General features: G+C 46.3%; 1 protein-coding gene across 1 annotated transcript in view; it reads left to right on the top strand.

The window, feature by feature from the left end:
• Positions 1-22,135, top strand: part of LOC146801336 (uncharacterized) — a 918,316-nt gene that overhangs the window by 330,893 nt on the left and 565,288 nt on the right. Inside the window, exon 3 of the mRNA XM_085620985.1 lies at positions 11,667-11,774. Within this exon, the coding sequence (XP_085477111.1) occupies positions 11,667-11,774 (108 nt within the window). The remainder of the gene's footprint in view (positions 1-11,666; positions 11,775-22,135) is intronic.

The following is a 22,135-nucleotide window of genomic DNA, read 5'->3' as shown; positions in this document are numbered from 1 at the left end:
CGTGTCAATTTTCAAAAGTCCACGTCAATACCAGTCCACACGTTGCACTACTTAGGAGCTACCATTGACACAGTACAGGAAAAGGTGTTTCCTTTGGAGCAACAATGTTTATCCAGTATTGGGGTATCTTTCATAGATTTACATGCTTGAATCATTCCCCGTTGTCGAAGTGGGAGTCCCATGGATAACTGCAGTTACAGGTAAGTAACTTATTTCTTCTCCAGTATTGGGGTGTCTTTCATAGATTCACATGCTTATATATTCCGCGTCGTCGAAGTCGGAGTCCCACGGTACATAACATAGCAATGTAGTAATAACATAAGCAATATAGGCATATTAGAAAGTAAAACCATAGAGTTTTTATAGATAGACAACTTGTCACTTCTATAACATATTACTGTCATTATGTTTTAATCCAAATTCCAGCCAATCAGGAGTCTGAACCCTCTTAGAATGTTCTCCTCAGAGGCTCAGACCCTCCAATTTTCTACCGCACGTCTGGTGAAGGGAGTCTCCCTGAGCTAAGCTCAGTTTTCTTCTAATTTCTTCTCAGAAAGTTAGCTTTATGATGTCTACTACCAAGAAATCCCTCTTCAGACCTTGTGGAAATTGTGGTAAACAGAGACTTCATTCTGAAGACCCTCATAAAAAATGCATCTATTGCCTATATCCTGAACATCAGGTAAAGGATTGTAAAATATGTAGAACCTTCTCTCAGAAGACTCTAAAGGACAGAGAAGGGCGTCTCCTTCTGTGGCTACAGAAGTTGAAGACTTCAGAGAACCCTCTCTCAGATGTGGAGAGTGAGTCATCAATCAAGACATCTTCATCCTTGAAAAGGACTAGTGAGTATCAAAAGGTTTCTCCAAAACCTAAGGTGGTGAAGAAACATCATGTGGATAAGCCCACTATCCCTCCTTCAACTTCAAAAAGGGTGATTTATTCCCCTCTGAGTCTTTCTGCACCTTCTATGCCCCCGAGATCTGATTCTCAGGCGTCAAAGACTCCATCTGCGCAGTTTTTACCTCAGAAACTGCCTATCTCGTCGACAAGCTCATCGTCGCTTCCTCCGTCGACGAGAGCTGCTGTCGTCGCGTCTATGTCGACGACTTCAACTTCTGTGTCTATGAAGCCAGCTATGATCCTGTCGTCGGCATCTTCACCGTCGACGTTGGTATCCATTAAGGTGAGACCCATTTCGTCTACAGTGCCTTTGACTTCGTCGACGGCGGCAAGCAAACATAAGAAAAAGTATTCGCCGACAGCGGCCCCATCGTCGACAGTGTCTCTGTTGTCGATGGTGGCTTCGTCGGCGACGGTGGCTTCGTCACCAACGGTGGCTTTGTCGGCGACGGTGTCTCAACAGCGACGTTAATCGTCGACAGTGACGGCTACAACTGCATCCATGAATCTAGTACCATCGAAGGCTTCAAGCTCTTTGCTTCAACGGCGACATTCCTCTTTGGACACTCTAATGCCAGTTCAAACTCCTTCTCAACATCCAGCTGAATTATTTTCTTCTGACGATGAGGAATCAGAGGATGACGACAGATTTCGGGCTGCTCGCAGTCCCTCTGAACTTCTTATAAAATGTCAGGACTCTGATGATGATGACCTACAAGAAGAGGATTTTTCTACTTGTGACACACTGCCGGCGCACGAACTTCCTATGGCACAGATACCTTTAACTCTTATTTCCAACCTCCAGTTCATGTTGGATGATTACTACCGCCGTTTTCCACGTTCAGTACAGACTTCTCCAACGCCGCAAGCACATCCACAACCTCTTCCTACCAGAGAATCAGTTGCCACACCTACGTCGGCGACCAGAATTCAACATCACGATGTTCCTCAAATCATAGAGGAGGAAAATGACGATGAGAATGATGATGAAGGTGACAAAGTGTTGCAGGGATTCTGCTCATGCACAGAACTATGCGCAGGAAACCAGGACCTCAGTGAATTGCGGTGTACCAAAAACTCACCTCAGTACCCAGAACCTCTATCTGACTAGCATCAGTGTCTCATTCATTCTCCGTTTTATCTCGAAGCTACCAATGATTAGACAACCAAGAACAAGCGACTTAGAGTACTCTCAGGAATGGTGGGAATCAGAAACACCTTTACGTTATTATTCTCATATCAGTCCACAACAAGAGTAATCAGAGACACAGTAAAGTTTAAAAATGTTATTTATTTTTAACTACGTGCCCTAAAATGCAGTACTTTGGCTAACATAAGCAGACAAATGATTAAAAATAAAACCATCAGCGTTGTTACAATACCATATAAAATGAAGGGAGAAATCATTTTATAACTGATAGTGGATTATAGTCACCCTCCCTTCACAAGAAAGCTAGTATTAATAAACTAATAGAAGGTCTCTAGGTTTGAATGGGGAACCCCATACCGTAAATATCAGCTTAGGTGAATCACATCACAGGATCAGCTCTGCTCTGTGTCTGGAAAAGGCCTTCTCCAAAGTGTCTGAATGATGCATGCAAAATGCAATATTAAAGGCACTCGAGTTTCAGATATTTGCAGCTGTGTGCGTGTTATGGCTAGAGCGTTGGGCGATCAACATGAATTCAAAAGCACACATTGTTATTTGACCTTGACGGCTTCTGCACACAGTGTTCACTAAGGCCGCGGTGCACGTCTAGGGATTTGAACAACAAACCGTTCTCATGTAAAGAAAAAGCAAGCAAGCAGTTTTTCTTATAACAGCTACCTGCAGTGTCGTGTGCAAAAGCAGCAAAAGTGGCAAGATGGGGTTTTAAATCTAAGACGCTTATGCTAACATAGCAATGTGTGTACATGGTACTCCGTCTCCACTAAACCCTCCCTTGATCGGACCACGAACAAATAGGGAAGCAAAGTAGGAACGCAGAGTTCAAGTTCGACAGAACCAAGTTCATGTATTGCCCATTCATATAATTGGTAGTGACAGTTCGAAAAACCCGTTAGAAAAAGGGGAAAAAAAATACATAACATTTCGCAAAGACGTTACAGAACCTAGTAGAATTTTTTTTTAAATCCGGGGTCGGATTATTGGAAGAGGGACAAATCCCAAATTAATCCATCAGCGTGTAAGCACAATAAGTAGCAACAGCCTCCAAGAGGAAGTCATTATAATGTTCAGTAAAAGAATCCGCCATCCAGTCTAGCAAAGTAAATGAACATACATGTTCTTCGATAACTAGAGCCTCTAGCACAATCAGAGTACAACTTGCGTGTTCTTCAAGATAACTTCTCTCCAAGAAGTCATCTGCTGCCGTAGATATATCCCAATTCCCTAGGATTCCATGTGCCGCTCCACAGGCCATAATCCCAATGCCAGAACAGTCCAACTCATGAGCCACTAAGGGACTCATCAGTTTATCATAATCCAGGGCAGGAGACACCGAGTTTGACAGGCACAAATCCAGAGCCCAATCGAAAGGACAATCTAGGTAATGAAAAACAGGTTGCACGCAAGTAAAGTAGGAGAACCAGAAGGACAATCCATAAGCTACGCTCAAAGTGGCCAGTGGCAATGTTCCATAGTATTCAAGCATCCGGTTACAAAGTTGAAGCAGCCGGGACAGGCTGTCGTGTGATACATATCGTGCAGCCATTGCGCAGCATGCAGACCAACAGGAGCACACCAGCCGTAAGGGCGAGAATCAACGGAAGCCCGCCGAAGACGCTGGAAAAAATATAATGAAAAAATGGCGGTATCACACCAAATATTGTCTGGAAGGAGGTCACGAGACCGGAGCCCACAATTTTGAAAAAATGCACCAGGCCAGTTGTTGACGAGGCATTGAAAATAGTATGAATGAGAGCACTGAAATGAAGTGGGAGATCAGTATTTAGAAGCGCATGTACCTCGGTGCGGGTGTTAGCTACGTGAAGGACAAATGTTTCACGGGAGGAAGTCAGTGCGACTCCTTTTTGAGACAATAGAGCCCTTATTCTGCTCATCTTGTTGAACTCTGCTTTCAAGGTCGGTATAGAAGGCTAGATGGATACATCCAGTCTCCCATGCGGGGGCGGGAAAAGGACATTTTTACAGCATACTACTCGTTGTGAGACAGTTACAATGTACGGGATTCCTATAAGTATCCCGCAGCATGCCTCATTATTTAAAAGCAAATAACTACCGTTAGCTAATAATGCAAAAGTGGGCGTAATTGCTGGCACAGGATTTCCCTTTAGAACGCAAGCTAAATTCGGTGCCTTAACGTTGCATGCGCCATGCAATTGGATGTGCCTACAAACCACTGAGTGATCAGGTGTGGAAGTGCATTCCTTTCCTTTCAAATAAACTTCTTTACCCTCTCTCATGCACCTGTATGTAAACGGAAGTGACCAAACTTCATGCAGGAAAGCAGCACCCAATGCTTCATATCTGCCTAGGGCATAATGTTTCATACACGAACTGAACTTAAACAATAGAAACGGCAAGGTGATTAAACTGTGGATAAGCCACACAGCAGAGTTCGATTCAGCCACAGAGAAAGGTAAAGGTTCTAACTTCTCAATATGCAGTAATGAGTATATTGCATCTTTCATGGACATGAATTGTTGTTTGCATTTAGATTAAACGGGAGGAATAATGATTAGGGGTGGGCGGAATTTGCGGAATTAACCTTCGCAAATTATCGCGAGAATGTTTAAAATTATCGCAAACAAGCAGAAATATCGCGAAGATGCGGAAGTTTTTTTCCGGCATGTTCGCGAGATTTTCTGCATGGTTGCGGGTCGCCAACTTACCCATGTGGTTGCTTGCGGGCGCGGCCATCTTGTTTTGAGTTGTTCTCGCGGTGCATGATCGCGAGAAGAAAGACGTGATCGCGCGACGCATGACGTCACTGCGGGCGCGAACTGTCGCGAGACAGCGCAAATGGCTAAAAACAATACAACATCTCATGGAGAACGCGACCGGATCAAGAAAACTTGTCGGCGAGCGCAGGGATTCAGGTAAGGCGATCGCGCGCGCGCAAGAATGTATCATTTTACAGCGCGAGCAAGAAACAAATTATCGCCAAGCTGCGGAAACCGGAATTTTTGACATTTTCGCGCTCTCCGCGGAACGCAAAAATGTCAAATTATCGCAATTTCCGCGAACGGAACGAAATTTTTGCCCAGGCCTAATAATGATGACGTATTCATGTAGTCCCAGGGAACTTTCCCAGCCTTCAATGTTTGCAAAGTCCATGCAAACTGCATAATAGAACGCAATTGATTTTGACCATGATACATCATCCTGTACAATATCCACAACAGATGAAACAATATTATCTGATGTATAAATCCTGGAAGAAAGGGTATTAATGCTAGCACTTTTTCCAAATTAGCTTGATCAATAGCTCTTAATCTGGAAGCAGCTTCTAATTGAGATAATATCCAAACTTCGTTGTAAATAGCATACACCCATCTTTTGGATCTGCCACCCACAGGACCCTTAACAAAATCATTCAAATCTATTCTGTCATTTAATTTTGATAAATGAATTATAACAGATGCTAAGGTGGAATGTTGCAGCCAATTCTGACATAATTTCCCGACGGAATAGGTAGTAACAGAAGGAGGAGATGCAAATCTGGGGTCCACCCTACCCTGTATATAGCCAGGATATAGATCCAGAAAACGATGTTGACAGGAATCTGAGCTCGTCTGCCATATCAACCATCCTTCAGAATCTAAGTTGGAAATGTTGAAGGATGTATTAGAAATATAGGACTGCAACGCATCGATGGACAGATCTGTGTGATTATTCTATTGTGGATAAGCGCCCAGATCAGGAACAGAGGGTCAATTCATCTTTTTAGCAGTAGCCAATCCAAAGCAGGTGGTTTGAAAAATGGTAGAATTCAAAAACAAAATGTGGTTTGGGATAAGACAAGCACGATGCAGAGCCTCTGTACCTTGTACCTGCCATGTTATAGAACCCCAAACAGATTTAAGATCAATGGTATCTTTCCACAGCTCATAGCCCCCTATAGCCAATTCATCCATAAAGGATTTGGAATATAATAATTTAGTGTGGGTCAGTCTAACCTTTGATGCTGACTCCGCAGCCATTTTAAAATAAAATGCTTCAGGTTCAGATACACTGAAATCAGTAAAATATGTACATTTTTTCACTAAAGTTTTAGAGCTGCCGTCTATGGACGCATGGCAATGCTCCCATTGTGTGTAATTGTCAAAATTTCTAAATGTATTCGCTTTATTCAGGAAATGATTGCCATAGTGTTGGTAGCAAAACAACTCCCCATAGTTAGCCATGTCTAAACACAAATCTTCTGCATCAAAAGCAGCATAATATTTCAAATCAGAAAAAAGTGCCTCTATGACCTGTGTGAGAAGTTGGCCTGATGTATGATGTCACTAGTTCTGGTGTACACCTTATATCAGTCCAAACAACCCTTATGGTGATTGGTTGTAAAGTCAACCTTATAGACCAGCTATCCTAGTGGTAGCATGGACAAGAGCAGTCTTAGGCTAAACTCTGAATGGCATGTGAAGCCAGCTGTGATACCACATATAATCCCTTGAATACCAAATGAAAGGACACCACAACAGATATATATATAAAATAAAGTGTATTTATTCTAGTCAAACCCTCAGCACTCTTAATGAGATTAGAGGTAAGTACAACACAGTCTTATTTAAGCATACATTAAGTCACACAGGTAAGTAATACAGTTAGGCCCTAGGGGCCACGCAAACCATATACTAAAGAAGTGGTATAAGGACCACTGTCACGGAAATAGGATAGGCCTAGGCCTAGGGAATCGCTGGGGCTACACTACACTACCAACAGTTGGGAAGTGGGAGGCCCACGGGATTCAGGTGAAGAGTGGAAACACTCACACGTAATGCGTATAGTCGATAGAAATAGTACAGTTTTGAATTAAGCAGTTTAAGGACACTTCTGAAGCAGCTAGAGAGTCGAGACTCGGAAACTAGACCCTAGGATAGTCACTACCCTTGTGAGCACCGAAGTACCCAAGTTACCTAGCCCACGGGCTGCGGGTGCATAGGTGTGAACTTGCGTCGGGTTTCGTCGTGGACTTCTATGGATGCCTGAAGGAAAGTTGCTGACAGGCAGTCAGTGAAGAGTGTCCGGTGGATCCCAAGGCCGGGATCAAGAAGGAAGGGTATCTGCAAGCAGAAGGGACAGAGTCAAGGTCACTAGCCAGTGACCATGTGGAACCAGGAAGGAACCAGGCGATGTCGGGAAGATTGCAGGTGAAGGGTGAAGCTTGTCGTTGCAGCCACGGGTACCAGGAGACGTTGAGGACGACCAGGACCAGGAGGCGAGCTGTCCCACGAAGGCTCTTGCTGTCGGCGGCGTCGAAGTCCAACTAGGACTCACCAAGCCTTGGCAAGCGGAACCCACGAAGAACGGAGGACTTGATTCTGGTGCAGACCAGGAAGGTCTGGGGTGCTTCTCTTTTGCAAAGAAGCGGGAGCCAGTCTGGAGGAGCCAAACCAGCGGTGAAGATTTCAAGGTGTGTCGTCACAAAGGCCGCTAGCCAACGGGCAAGCAACCGGACAGACGGGGCAAGCAGGAAAATGCAGAAGGGCCCCACGCAGGACTCGTGGAGTGTGGGGGGCTGATCTTCGGTGCAGATGGTGCTTGGGGTTGGGGCTTCTCAATCCCCGGTTCACAACTTCGAGGGTACCTCAGAAGCTGCGCTGGAAGATACTCGCCACTTTTCCCAGGTAGCCGGTCCCACGTCTCTCGTCGCCTCCACGGATCTCAGCTCGGCTGTGGATGTGGATCAGGGTCGGAGAAGTCTGGAAGTCAAGGCTCTTGTCGGGCTCTGCAGTCGGTCCCTCGTAGAACTTCAGCAAAGCAAAGGGTAGTCTCTTGATGGTGCCTGTTTGCACAGGGTAGCCACTCCTTGGCCACAAGGGAGATTCTTCAGTCTTCTTCTTTCGTCGAATGTCGAAGGTCCAGAGTTTCTGTTCAAGTTGCAGGTTCAGGATAATCTAATCTCCTGGGGCCCAGCTATCACTCTTATACTAATCTGGGGGGCTGGGTTGCCTGCTAGGTCACGGCTTATGGGTGGGACCTGGGAGGGGGGTTGTTACACCCCCTTCCCTTTGTCCAGTTTCGCGCCAGGACTGGGGCTGGTGTGCCCCAGCACCGGTTTGAACTGGACTATGCATGGGACACCTTGTGCGCCCTAGGCAGTGTCTCGTTTCATTCATCCCTCCCTGCCCCAATACACTAAGGCCTGTCTGGGGTGGTGCTCGCACCTCCCAAGGCAGGAAACCTATTGTCCAAGCCTCCCTTGCCGGGATCACTCCCAGCAGCAGGAGGTCAGACTTGTGTCGTGGCAGCAGCATCCATTTTGTGATGCTGGGGCTCTGGTTAACTTTAACCGGGTAAGTAGGTTACAACATGTCTTCTCCCTCTAGACACCTTACACGACATGTTTTGATAAAGCCAAACCATAGTTACCATAACCGTTTAAGATTATAAGGCACTTTAAGAGTATATGGTAGGCTATATCATAGAACAGCTATAAGGACATGGTTCCGAAAGCTGCAGACAGGCTCAGATCATGCTAGAGCACCATCTCACATGTTACCATGCACTCTGCCTCCAGGATTGTTAAGGCCTGCCATAGGAGTGGCTGATAGGTACACATGTGTCTATATATAAGTTAGGTATAGGAATACTACACCTAAGCAAGGAGTGATTACCCGACCTTGCCCCAGCTGAGTGATCAGCCAGTTCTGTCATAATGGAAGGCCAGGCCAGGGGTGGCATAATACATGCTGCAGCCCCTGGTAGGCCTAGGGTACACCTATGCCCTGGGTACCTAAGGTACACTGTACAGGGGCCAATAAGGTGATCCTATCCAAATGGGTTATGCACCTAAAGTACATAGTATCAATTTAGAGAGAGAACAGCAGGGCTGTGGGTCTGATTAGCAGGCCCAGAGCCACATCTAAGTCGAAAACCAGTAAAGCAAAAGCAAAAAAGTGGGGGTGAACATAGAAAGCAGACTCTACTCTCCTACACTGCCGACCAGAGACATGATTCTGCCCTCCTGCTGCTGAGCCGAGCTCGAGTAGGGGAAGGTAGAACAAGAGATATCCTGTCACAGGGAGGTGTGACCACCTCCCAGACAGGGTTTCATTTATTGGGGCAGGGTGGGGGTGCTTGCCAGCGCCACTGAGATTGCTTGGTGCCCTCCTTGCATACTCCAGTTCAAACCAGTTCAGGGAACCGTTAGCTCCCACTCTGGTGCGAAACTTGACAAATGACATGGGAGTGTCCTCCCCACTGTCCAGCCCCTCCTCTGGGAGGGACCCCTGAATCATCCTAACCTTTTCCTTATGGTACTTAAGGGCTTACCTGTGGTTAGGTCCCTAGATTTGTCATGGAATTTGATTCAGATTCAACTCCGCGTCATCTTCAACTGTCTGGACACTCTGACCGCGTGGTGCTGACCAAGTCGGACTGACCGCATCGAACTTTGCTTTGTGGAACAGAGACTGCAACCAGGAAAGACACCATCTGCTCCAGGTCTCATCGTCCTGCAAGTCCGCTGCACCGTCAGTGTCCGTGCTACATACAAGTTCCTCACAGGACTTGTGGACGTCAAAAACACCCGAAGGAATCTCCCTTGAAGTGAAGGAGTCACCCCCTGCTTCCGCAGGTATCGCAACGTAGCTGATCGTTTTGCTGATCCTGGGCTCCTATGGACTCCAACAGGCTCAGTAACACAGGTGGCGGTTCTACAACTCTCTCGAGGCCTGCACTGTCTTCAGACCGAGTCTGAGGACAGTATCCCTTGTCGGCACCGCTGGCACCGTGCCCCTGTTCACTGCGTGGACTTGCCGTCGCTAAGGCTGGGCGACTCTTGTCTCCAGAGATCTTCGGGTCCTTTCAAGGGATTTCTTTTATTCCAGTGGTCTCCTCTTTTTAGTTGGGGCCTGCTCCGACTCACCTGCACTTGGTGAGTCCCTTGGTCGTTGGTGGTCCTAACTTTGCACCTTTTTTGCTTGCCACATTGTTTGCAGTTGGTGCTTCTGAAGGACACCGACACCCTACGTGGGACAGCTGGTGATCGGCTCCTGATCTTTGACAGCATCGCCTGGTCCACACAGCTGCAGCTCTAAGGTCATCGTCAACTCTCCTGCATCTCCCGACATTGGTGGGCATTCGTCTCCCATGCTTTCTGGTCATAGACTTTCCCCTCTGCTTGCTGGTACTTCTCAACTTAAATTCACCTTTGGGTTCCACCGGACACTTTGACCTTCTTCAGCAGCAGCATCTTCCTGAAGTCTCCCATTAAGTTTGAAGGCGGTTTCCGATGCCACTTCACACCTATGCACCCGGCTTCCCTGGTGTAGGTTTCCTGGTTCCTAGGGTATCCACAGGTGGGGTGGCTCTCCAACCTTCTGTCTTCCATGGGACTTCTACAGGGTCCACTGGGAAGGGTCCTTCTTTAAAACTGCAACCAGAATTTACCAATTGACTTGAATAGAGCATGCAGTCGTATTCCTACACTGGACTAGTCCTCCGTGGAGTTTCTCGTTACTTACCTTGGGTGGTTCCTTGGGTCCCCCGCACTAACACGTCTTCTGGGTATGTTCTTGACTTAGGTCATGGTTCGCATTTTACTAATTTAATATATGTTTTGGTCTCCCCCTGGCGACCACTGTGTATTCGTGCTACTTGCCTGTTTTTATTGCAAAGTATTATGTGCATTGTGTACATCTCCAAGTAGGAGATATTTGTGTTAGTGAGTGTCTTATAATAAATACATATTTTTATAAATACGCTGTGTGGTTCTTTTTCACTCAAGCTGTACCAATAAAATTATGTTCTTGTAAAACACGCTGCTTTACATTCCTTCTGGACTAAGCCTGTAGGCTGCTCTCCACAGCTAACATTTAGAGAGCTTTCTAAGGTTGTCTAAGACAACCTTAGAAAGCCTTGGGTGGTTCCTTGGGTCCCCCGCACTTCCACGTCTTCTGGGTATGTTCTTGACTTGGGTCGTGGTTCGCATTTTACTATTTTAATATATGTTTTGGTTTAGAGAGCTTTCTAAGGTTGTCCAAGACAACTAAAATCACCCTAAGGATTGTCTGGATTAGTGCAAGGTGCTTCACTGAAATAAGTGTGCACCATATATTAAGCCAGCTTCCTACAGCTGGGCTGTAAAAAAATCGGGGGAATTGATTTTCTCTAATAGCCTCCAGAAAGCCTCCTCTACTGCCCAGATGAACTGAGCTCCATCCCATGCAGGCATATTGTATTTATTCGCACGGGCCAGTGAGCACTGCTCTTTTTCACACAAACACCTGCAGCGGTGTCAGAAGCAGCAGCTCTCAATGGGGTGGGAGGAGGGGGGCGAGCGCCGTTCTCTTCCACTTCTGGTGGATTTCGGATCTCATTAGGCATCTTACCTATTAGGTCATGCAGTGAAGATTTTTTTGCATAGTAATTTAGTCCTGAGTGAGCATTTGGCAGTATTTGTTGACTCCCGCACCTCTCGAAGTGGCAGCACAATGGGATCTGGAAGCCTATAGTTCAATGATAAAAATAAAGTACAAAATATGTAAGATCTAACATTATGCTGAATGTTTACATTTCTTACCTTTTAATTTTAATCAACATATTCAATTTTGTGTGTTTTGTCTCACTGCAGGCTGGAGAAGACAACTATGAGCCGGCTGCCACAACAGAAAATGACCCCACCACGAAGAAGGTGGAGATGGAGCGAGACATGGACGAGATGAACAAGGAAGTCTCAATGGTAAGGTGTTGTGCAACTGGCAGCTGGTGTCATCATGGTTACTACAGTATTGGAACTTTCATAGATTCCCATAGCTTGTATCATTCGCCGTCGTCGGAATGGGAGCCTCGGTAAATATAAATACCATAGCAGTAGGTATAAAAGAGCTTAGGCCTCATCTCATTTTGTAGCGTATCCTAATACAACAACCAATCAGATTAGCCTCACCCCATAGTACCCTCCTGGGAGAACCTTAGAGCCTCAGATTTTCTACCGCACGTTGTGCAAGGGAGTCTCCACTGAGCTCTGCTCAGATTTCTCTTCAACTTCTGTATTTTCAACTGTGTTTCAACTGTTTCTCTTCAGCGTTCTTCAGGATGTCTGACAAGGAGAAGAAGGCTTTATTCAAAGCCTGTGCTACTTGTTCAAAATAAGGACTGTATTTATTGTTTGTGCCCTGACCACAAGGCCACTGACTGCAAGATCTGTCGGACCTTCTCTTCAAAGACCTTAAGAGACCGTGAGGGTCGTTTGCTCACCTGGTTGCAAAAGTTAGTCACAGAAAGACCCAGTATCTAGTGACAGTGATGATTCCTCCTCTGCGACATCTTCGAGGCGATCTCAAAAAAGGGGTAGGTCTTCAACTTCAACTTCTTCTGTCCCCCCTGCCAAAGCCTTGCAAAAGACCTCTGATAGGTCCGACAGGCGCAGTCCCATCAAATCTCCTCACCGAGGTGTAAAAGAGAGGGAAGGGCTGTTTTCTGAGGCACATTCTATTAATAAGGCGAGCCATGGGCCTTCGGTTTCACCTACACCTTCTGAGAAGCCAAAACTGTTAAAAAAAACAGCTTCCGTCCTGTCTGAGGGAAAATCCGCTCGTCAACCACGAAAGCATCAGGTACGTCGACGACGGCATCAAAGAATCAATTGATGTCGATTTCAGCTCCGTCGACGGGCTTGTCGACGAGAGCTTCGTCATCTCCAGTGCCTTCGTCGACGCTGCAACCAGAGGTACCAGTTTCCATGTCGACGACGATGATGACTACCTCGACGTCTAGGAGTACGACGACGAGGATGGTGTCGACGAAGTCGACGTCGACATCTACAGCTTCCAGCATGATACTGACGACGGTCTCGACGACGATTCCGTCGACGATCACTCCTTCATCGGTGACGGTACCACCGTCGACTACCTCGTTGACGACCTCGTCGACAATACAAAGTGTGGCAATTTCAATAAAAAGACGTCAGATTACACCGGAGATTACTATTCCTCGTAGAGTGACACCACTACCTCCGGCACTACTTTTGGAGGAGGATTTTTCAGATGAAGATAAGGGTCTTTACGGGGATGCATATAGCCCATCCCAATAACGTGTTCAATATCAGGACTCTGAGGACTATTATAAAAACCAAAGACAATCTCTGCCGCAAACTAGGCAGGAACAGTCGCAGCAGGGCATGGTGGCTATGCCGTCTTCACTGATTGCTGATCTACAATTCATGTTGCTGGAATATAGGAAAAGATTTCCATCTCAATCCTCCGGCCAACAGTCAGTGCAAGTGTCTTCACCTCCACCTTCACCTCAATCTTCTGCTCCTGTTGCTCCTCCGCTTCCACAAGCTCCGGTTCTGGATCCAATGGGACCTCAAAAAAATGTAGTCACAGTTCAAGATGACTCATCGGATGATGACTAGGGCACAATCTCAGTCCCAGATCCAGACAGGGAATGGGATGACTATATAATTCAGTATCCTGCTTCTCCATCTCCGGATCTGGCGGATTTTCCTCCAGCAGATATAGGGGGTTTCCACAATTTAATGGAAAGAGCTTCCAAACGTTTCGATCTTCCCATACCATCAGTACAGTTGGAATGTTTTCTTTATGATTTTAAAGAGCCTTATAAAAAGTCTGTCCGTTCAATCCCATTAGTGGGCCATGTCTGGGATGAGGGGATAAAGGTAATGAAATCTCCAGCTACCGTCATGCCTGTTCTTCCTCGACTGGAGAAAAAGTACAAAGCTCCGGAAGATAGCCCTGCTTGTCTGGTTAGCCAACCGAAACCGGACTCTGTATTTCTCAAGCGGCCCAAAGGAAGTCAAAGAATCTGTCGGCGCCCCTTACCACACCACCGGATAAGGAGGGTAGGCGTCTTGATAATGTGGGTAAGAGGTTCTCTTCTATGTCCAGCCTCCTGGTCAGGGCTGCTAATGCCTTGGCGATTTTGGGATGATATGAACGCCAGATGTGGTGCGACTTATCTCCCTATTTGGACCAGCTACCAGAGGGCTCGAAGCCTGAGGCAAAGAAAATCCTGGAGGAAGGAGAGCGTTCTTCTTCGGAAATTATTGATTGCGCAATGGACATTGCTACCACTGCTTTCCGCTCTTTGGCAGGTGTGGCAGTCCTTAGACGGCAAGGCTGGCTTCGGGCCACCTGGTTTCGCCCAGAAGTCCAGAATAAAATTCTAGATCTGCCGTTCGATGGTGAGATGCGTTTTGGAAAGCATATGGACGATGCGCTGCAGGACATAAAAAGGGACATGGAAACAGCGAAGTCCCTTGGGACTTTGCAATACCGCAAAGTACCTTTCCGTGGTGCAAGAGGAAGAGGTTTTTCTTCATACAGAGGTGCATACCAGCAGCAGCGCTATTACTCCTATTCACAACAATCTCAGTCTTACAGGCCCCAGTATTCTCAAAGACAGGGCCAATCGTCGTCTTTCTCTCGCCAACCCTCTAGAGGACAACAAGGGCGCCAGGGGAGAGATTCCTCTAAGTGGCAATAGCGGCGTCCCGGCTCTGTCTACTGTTCCTTCACCCCCTTTAACAACAGTGGGGGGCAGGATATCACAGTGCCTCCACAACTGGCAGCTCATCACATCAGATCGGTGGGTGCTCAATATCATCCGATTTAGCCACACACTGGAGTTTCAACACCGTCCACCCTCCAGAGCCCCTCGCGCCACCGAATCCAAACATCTACACCTTCTACGTCTAGAAGCTCACCAACTACTTCTCAAAGGGGCGATAGAGCCAGTACCTCTGTCTCAACGAGGCAAAGGATTCTATTCCCGGTTCTTCCTTGTTCGCAAGACCGTAGAAAATTGGCACCCAATTTTAGACCTGAGGGAGCTCAACACCTATCTCATAAAACTCTCGTTTCGGATGGTATCCCTACAGGACATTTTGTGGCTTCTCAATCCAGGGGATTACATGGCCACTCTGGATCTCGAGGAAGCATACTTCCATGTTCTCATCCACCCGGCCCACAGGAGGTTTTTACGCTTTACAGTAGCCAAGAGCCACTTTCAATTCAAGGTCCTGCCTTTCGGACTGAGATCCACGCCGCAGATATTCACAAAGGTCTTGGCCCCAGTCGCAGCGTGTCTCAGAAAACAATCGCTAGAGGTTTTTCCTTCTCTAGACGACTGGTTGGTGAAAGCACCTTCTTCTCAGGCAGCTTCAAAAGCAGTCGAAAGCTGCATTCAACTTTTCAGTCATCAGGGACTTCAACTGAACAAGGACAAGTCAGTCCTCTGTCCTTCCAGGTCGGCCAAGTTCCTGGGGGCTATTCTGGACACGGCTTGTTGCAAAGCTTTTCCATCAGAAGAAAGACAGCAAAGACTGATCACCTCCGCCCGTCGTTTGCAAACAAGACGGTCTCTGTCTGCTCGCCTATACAAATCTCTTCTAGGATCAATCTCATCTTGCATTCCCTTAATTTCGCATTGCAGACTTCGTATGCGTCCGCTCCAAGAGCAATTGGACTTACAGTGGCACTGATCCAGCGCAAGATTGGGACTCAAGGAAATATATACAGATATCCTCCCTGCGCCGCAGACCCGTTATCCCACTAGCTCATTCACACATGCATTCATTGGTGGGGCCCATAACACCAACTCTCACACAGACCCATTCACGAGTCTACACACAGGAGGGATGAACGATTCTTGTGCTGGACATGTGGGGGAACACCTTATATCCTATAAGGAGAGAAGAGTTATTTTACAAAATATACATTAACATTCGTCACCTATAGATCCCTAATCCTAAACATCAAGGCACTCCACCCACTTGGTCGACGGACCAATTAGTTGGATTGGTTGATGGTGATTTTAGAACCAGCTAAAACACATTTAAGACTCGGAATCCTTTATTCTCTTTAACGAAAAACCACAAACTCATAACTTCTGTTAATCAATATATGTTTATCTAGATTTTCATTACAAGTAATATTAGCATTTGTCTCATCAATTTTAGAATTTTTAGTTCAATTTATTTCAATCACAGAACAACATATTTACCTTTTCTGGCTATCTGGAGTTTCTCTAATTCATTCGCTCTGCATAACTGAATTTTATCGTCAATTGTCCAAGTAAAGCAGGCCAAAGCTCAAAGTCCAAAAGTCCTCTGCTCAGATCGCCAAAGAGTCGTGCTAGCATCCGTCATCGCCTGTGGGGTCAAAGAGGGTGTGCAGTCATAGTAACCGCCGAATGCAACCGAATAGCCTTACTCAACCCCCCCTCCCTATTCTACTATTCTTTTTATAATAAATTTCGGGAAGATATGAAACATTTCTAGGCGGAGACAGTACATGATTGGATGATCATAAATCATCCGATTTTTGTCCATCAGTCTTCACAGGGGTTTTGCCGATTCATTTACGGTGATGTCACAGATTTGGTGTAGCAAGTTTCGGATTTTATTTGTAAATTGCATTGTTCATTTAAACCAGTTTCTACCGTCCTGGGTCTTGGCAGTCCACCAAAATCCTATCCTTGACCAGGGACAGTGTGGAATAGGTTATGCAGTGGTTCATGAAGCCGTCTGAGTCTGCGCAACAGTCCTCGCGCTTCACAAGACGGTGCCCACTTCTGCACACGGTGTCTGCCTCCATATTGGATTAGACCCAAATGTCAACTTAAGCGAAACTAACACAAAAGAATAATTAATTGAAAGAAATGATGATTCTAATGTTAACCCCTTACTAATCCCTTTATGTATTAGTATTTACCTAGCACATAGCGACATTTAAAGCATTATATTCACCTTTTCGGTCCTCCACGATGATGCGAACGTCACAAAAGCAACATAAATCATGTAATATCTAATTAATACATATACTAATTATTAGTATGTGTACTTGTTTTAGTTATTGGAGTTATGCATAAGGTTAATGTTAATATCTCACTGCATACAATTCATAAATTATACTAAGTAGGTTATTCAATTAATACTTTCATGCTAAATAGAGTAGGTATACAAAAGTTTGCACTACCTGCTCCCTCAGCACCAAGCAGAAGGCTCTTTCGACGACAAAGTAATCATTACTCCTCTTATGAAAGAGGCAGCCAGATGGTGGATGGTCAAAGACAATATCTCAAAGGGTCTCACCTTCACAGTCACTCCAGCTCCGTTGATACTTACCACGGACGCCTCTCTGGAAGGCTGGGGAGCAGTCTTGTAAGACCTTTAAGTGAGCGGCCGCTGGCGGCCTGAACAACGTCTTCTCCACATCAACCTATTGGAGCTCAAAGCGATTTGTCTAGCTTTACAGGCTTTCCTTCCGAGGATTCGGAAATCCACCGTCCTGGTCCTTACAGACAACACGACGGCCATGCATTACGTGAACAAGCACGGTGGAACAAGGTCTCCTCTGCTGTCCAAGGAAGCACAAGAGATTTGCGAGTGGATTATCCGTCACCAAATTTCACTTTCGGCGGAACATCTTCCGGGTGCCCTCAACAAGACAGCGGATAAGCTAAGTCGTCTCAAATCTGTGAGCCACGAGTGGGAGTTGGATCAGCTCACTCTGGAGAGAGTTTTCAATCTTTGGGGCAGACCCTCCATAGACCTGTTTGCCACTCCAGAGAACAGGAAATGCCAGTTCTATGCAAGCAGGGAACACCATCAGGGATCATTGGGGAATGCGCTTTCGATGGCCTGGTCAGGCGCCTTTGTTTATGCCTTTCCTCCAATTCCGCTAATCCCACGACTACTCAGGAAGCTCAAAGCAGAACGCTGCAGAATGATCCTAGTGGAACCGGCGTGGCCCCACCAGTTTTGGTTTACAGAGCTTCTCCTGCTCTCCCAGGATCATCAAATTCACCTGCGTCTAATTCCTTCTCTATTGACGATGTTCCAGTACCATGTGGTACATCCGGACCCGAGCTCTCTGCAGTTAACTGCGTGGCTCCTGAGCACAGAGAATTTCAGGGCTTGAATATCCCTCAAGAATGTAGAGAGGTGCTAGCTCAGGCCCGCGCACCAAGTACGAATAAGACCTATCGTTCAAAATAGAAACTTTTCTGCCTATGGGGCCCCCAACAGTACATTCACCCTTTTTCTTTTGCTCCTCATCAGATATTGCCATACATTTTGTCTCTGGCCAAGTCAGGTCTTGCCCATTCTTCTATCAAGGTGCACCTGGCGGCAAGCTCTAGGCTCAGACGAACATCTTCAGGCCCTTCTCTTTGGTCTGTGAGAATCGTTAAACAATTTTTAAAAGGTCTTTGTAGGGTTTTCCCTCCAGTTAGACCTCTTCCACCCATGTGGCAGCTCAACTTGGTCCTTGCTCAACTCATGAGGCCTCCGTTTGAGCCAATTCATAGGGCAGATCTTAAATTTCTCTCATGGAAGGTGGCCCTCCTCCTCGCTTTAACATCAGCCAGGAGGATTGGTGAACTTCAGGCTCTCACTATTAAGGATTCGTTCTTGCAGTTAAAAAAAGACACTCTTATCCTGAGGATAAATCCAAAATTCATCTCAAAGGTTCCTTCGGATTTTCATTTGACTGAAAAAGTCATTTTGATGTCCTTATTCCCTAGACCGAAATCTCCAGTGGAGAGGTCTCTTCATTCTCTGGATGTTCAAAGGTGTTTAAAATGTTATATCCAATGCACCAAGGACTTCAGGAGATCTACTCAGCTCTTTGTTGCCTTCACTTCACCTCACAAAGGTTTTCCACTTTCAAAACAAGGGGTTGCACGATGGATTGCCAGCGCGATCCACTACTGTCACCTAGCGGCTGGTAAGTCCCTAGAAGGGCGGATCCGGGAGCACTCGACAATATCAGTTTCATCTTCAGCTGCTCTGATCGCTGGAGTACCAATCAAAGACATTTGCAGGGCAGCTACATGGAGCAGTGCCCATACCTTTACGACACATTACTGCTTGGAATCTTCCACGCGGAGCGATGCTGCAGTGGGACAGGCTGTCCTAAGGAATCTCTTTCAGTGAGTGGTGAGCTTTCCCTTCTAACCTGTTATTGGTTCGCACATTTTGTATCTGATGATGGTTACTAACTGATGTTTAGTAACTTTTATTTCTAATGCTGATATACATGCAAGGTGATACAATGTATTATTACACAAAATGTGCGCCCTTTTTCCTTTTTTTTTTTTTTGCTAGCTATTCTGATACAAGCTATGGGAATCTATGAAAGTTCCAATACTGGAGTAAGAAAACAAGTTACTTACCTGTAACTTTGGTTCTCCAGTATTGGTCACTTTCATAGATTCCCATGCGCCCACCCTCCTCCCCTGGAAAAGCACAGCCTTCAGCATAATTTGTTATATTGTCCCACAACGGCTACGAAAATCTGAGGCTCTGAGGTTCTCTCAGGAGGGTTCTATGGGGTGAGGCTAATCTGATTGGTTGTTGTATTATTTTGGTCTCTTTTACAAAAAGAGGTGGATATGCTACAAAATGAGATGAGGCCTAAGCCTTTTTTTCTCTTTTGTACCTACTGCTATGGTATTTTTTATTTATCGAGGCTCCCATTCCGACGACAGGGAATGATACAAGCTATGGGAATCTATGAAAGTTACCAATACTGGAGAACCAAAGTTACAGGTAAGTAACTTGTTTTCTTGTATACACAGGTGGTGCCATGGAATAGCTTCAATGCGCAAGGTTCCCCATAGATGGCCGCCGCCACCTCAGATCCATTCAAGGTTCCCCTAAGATGGCCGTCACCACCCCCTCAGACCCCTTCAAGGCTCTCCTGAGGTGGCAGCTGTAACTGGTTGACTTAGTATATGGTGCACCTGTGAAGGAAAGTGCCCCTTTTTGCTTGATTACCCCCCACCTTTTGCCTGACATCTGATACAACGTGACTTCATGTTCCATGGGTCCCTGCCAATCAGATTCCCAGGGCCTGTGTTCTTTCCCAAGAATGTACCTTTGTAACCATATTTGGCACCTCCCTAGTCACAGAAGACCCTTGTAAAAGGTACAATGGGTACCAAGGGCACTGTGACAAGGAAAGGCCTCCAAGGGCTGCACACCTATTGTGCCACCCTCAGTGGCCCTGCATCTTAACACATACACACTACCACTGCAGGCTGCGTGTTTTGGTGCACAGAAAATTAAAGAGTCGATATGGTACACATCCCTGTGTGCCATGCCTGAAATCCACTTCCTAAGGCCTAGGTAAGTCACTCCTCTAGTAGGGCGCACTAGCTCTAAGGTGAGGGTATAGAGGCATGAGCCCTGTACCCCTACAGTGTATAAGTCAATTTTTAGACATTGTAAGTGTAGTAAAGCCATAAAGAGAATATCGTCTGGGAGTTGGTCACAACGAACTCCACAGCTCCATAATGGCTTTACTAAAAACTGGGAAGTGTGATAGCAAACTTCTCAGCACATTAAACCCACACTGATGCCAGTGTGAGATTTAATGTAAAAAGTACTCAGAGGGCATGTAGGAAAGTAGGTTCTGCTTTCATGGTTACCCCTACTTTTTGCCTGGTGTTATGCTGTTTCTGACTAGTCTGACTGGGATCCTGCTAATCAGGACCCCACTCTCTGTGCATTCTCCCCTAAATTGGTTATGGTAAGTACTTGGGTACATCCCAGATTGGATACTGGTGTACCCTTACAAATCCTGAAGGCAGGGTGCTCGGTTCTAAGTGAGTGGGTGCCCCTGCATGATGGGGCCCCCCATAACCTAAGGAGTTCATTCTCCCGGGTTATAAGTGAGTCAGCCACATAACATATAGAGGGGCCATGCGTCATTACGCGATGACCATCTCTAAAGTGGCTGTAATGAACCCTGTCATGTTTGGCATCACACATTTTGGAATCATACCCCCACACCATAAACTGTGTGGGAGGTATGATTCCATGCACTGTAAAGCTCGTCTGGGAGGCCGTCAGTGCTCCTGGTACCAGGCTTCCAGAACTGGACCGCAAGCTAGGGCCGTTGGCCTACATCTTTGGTGAGCTGCTCAAGGTCCTCTTGCGACTCCAGTGCCTCTGGTCTGTGGGTCCTGGTAAGGGTCTTCTTTGATTCCAGTGGCCTTTCCTGATTGCTCAGGGCCTACTCTGACTACCTTGTGTGGTGAATCACTTGGACTTTGCGGGTCCGACACCGTACCTTTTTCGCCTTCCATGTTGGTTGCAGTTGCCAAGGCTTGACATCTGACATTGGAAAGCTTGTAAACAGCCCCTGGTCTTCCTCAGCGTCACCTGGTCCACACAGCTGCAGCTCCAAGGTCACAGTCAACTCTCCTGCAACATCCGACATCGGTGGGCATTTGTCTTCCGTGCCTCCTGGTCACTCCTGAGTGGCATAGACTCTGTCCCATCTGCTTGCAGGTACCTCTCAACTTGAATCCACCTATGGGTTCCACCGGACACTTTCACCTTCTCTGCATCTTCCTGAAGTTCCCCATTGAGTTTGACGGCGGTTTCCGACGCCACTTCACACCTATGCACCTGGCTTCCCTGGTATAGGTATCCTGGTTCCTAGGGTATCCACGGGTGGGGTGGCTCTCCCACCTTCTGTCTTCCACAGGGTTTCTTCAAGGTTCTCTGGGAAGGGTCCGTCTTTAAAATTGCAACCGCAACTTACCCATTGACTTGAATTGAGCACGCGATCATGTTCCAACTCTACACACGGACTCTGTTTAGTTCCCGGTTACTAACCTTGGGTGGTTCCTTTTTTGTCCCCAGCACTTCTATGTCTTCTGGGTATAGTCTTGACTGGAGTCGTGGTTCGCATACCACTATTTTAGCATATTGTTTGGTCTCCCCCTGGCAACCACTGTGGATTTGTGCTACTTACCTGTTTTTATTGCAGATTATTGTGTGCATTGTGCATATCTCCGGGTAGGAGATATTTGTATGTGTTAGTGAGTGCCTTAAAAGAAATACCTATTTTTATAAATATACTGTGTGGTTCTTTTTCACTTAATCTATACTAATAAGATTACATTCTGATAAAATAAGCTGCTTCATACTCCTTCTGGACTAAGCCTGAAGTCTGCGCTCCACAGCTACCACTTAGAGAGCTTTCTAAGGTTGTCTAAAACCACTAAGGTCACCATAAGGGTTGTCTGGATTAGTGCAGGTTGCCCATTTATATAAGTGTACAC

This window comes from Triturus cristatus, chromosome 8 (genome assembly GCF_964204655.1).
Source record: "Triturus cristatus chromosome 8, aTriCri1.1, whole genome shotgun sequence".
Taxonomy (NCBI): Eukaryota; Metazoa; Chordata; class Amphibia; order Caudata; family Salamandridae; genus Triturus; species Triturus cristatus.
This window is presented reverse-complemented; position numbering and strand designations above follow the sequence as displayed.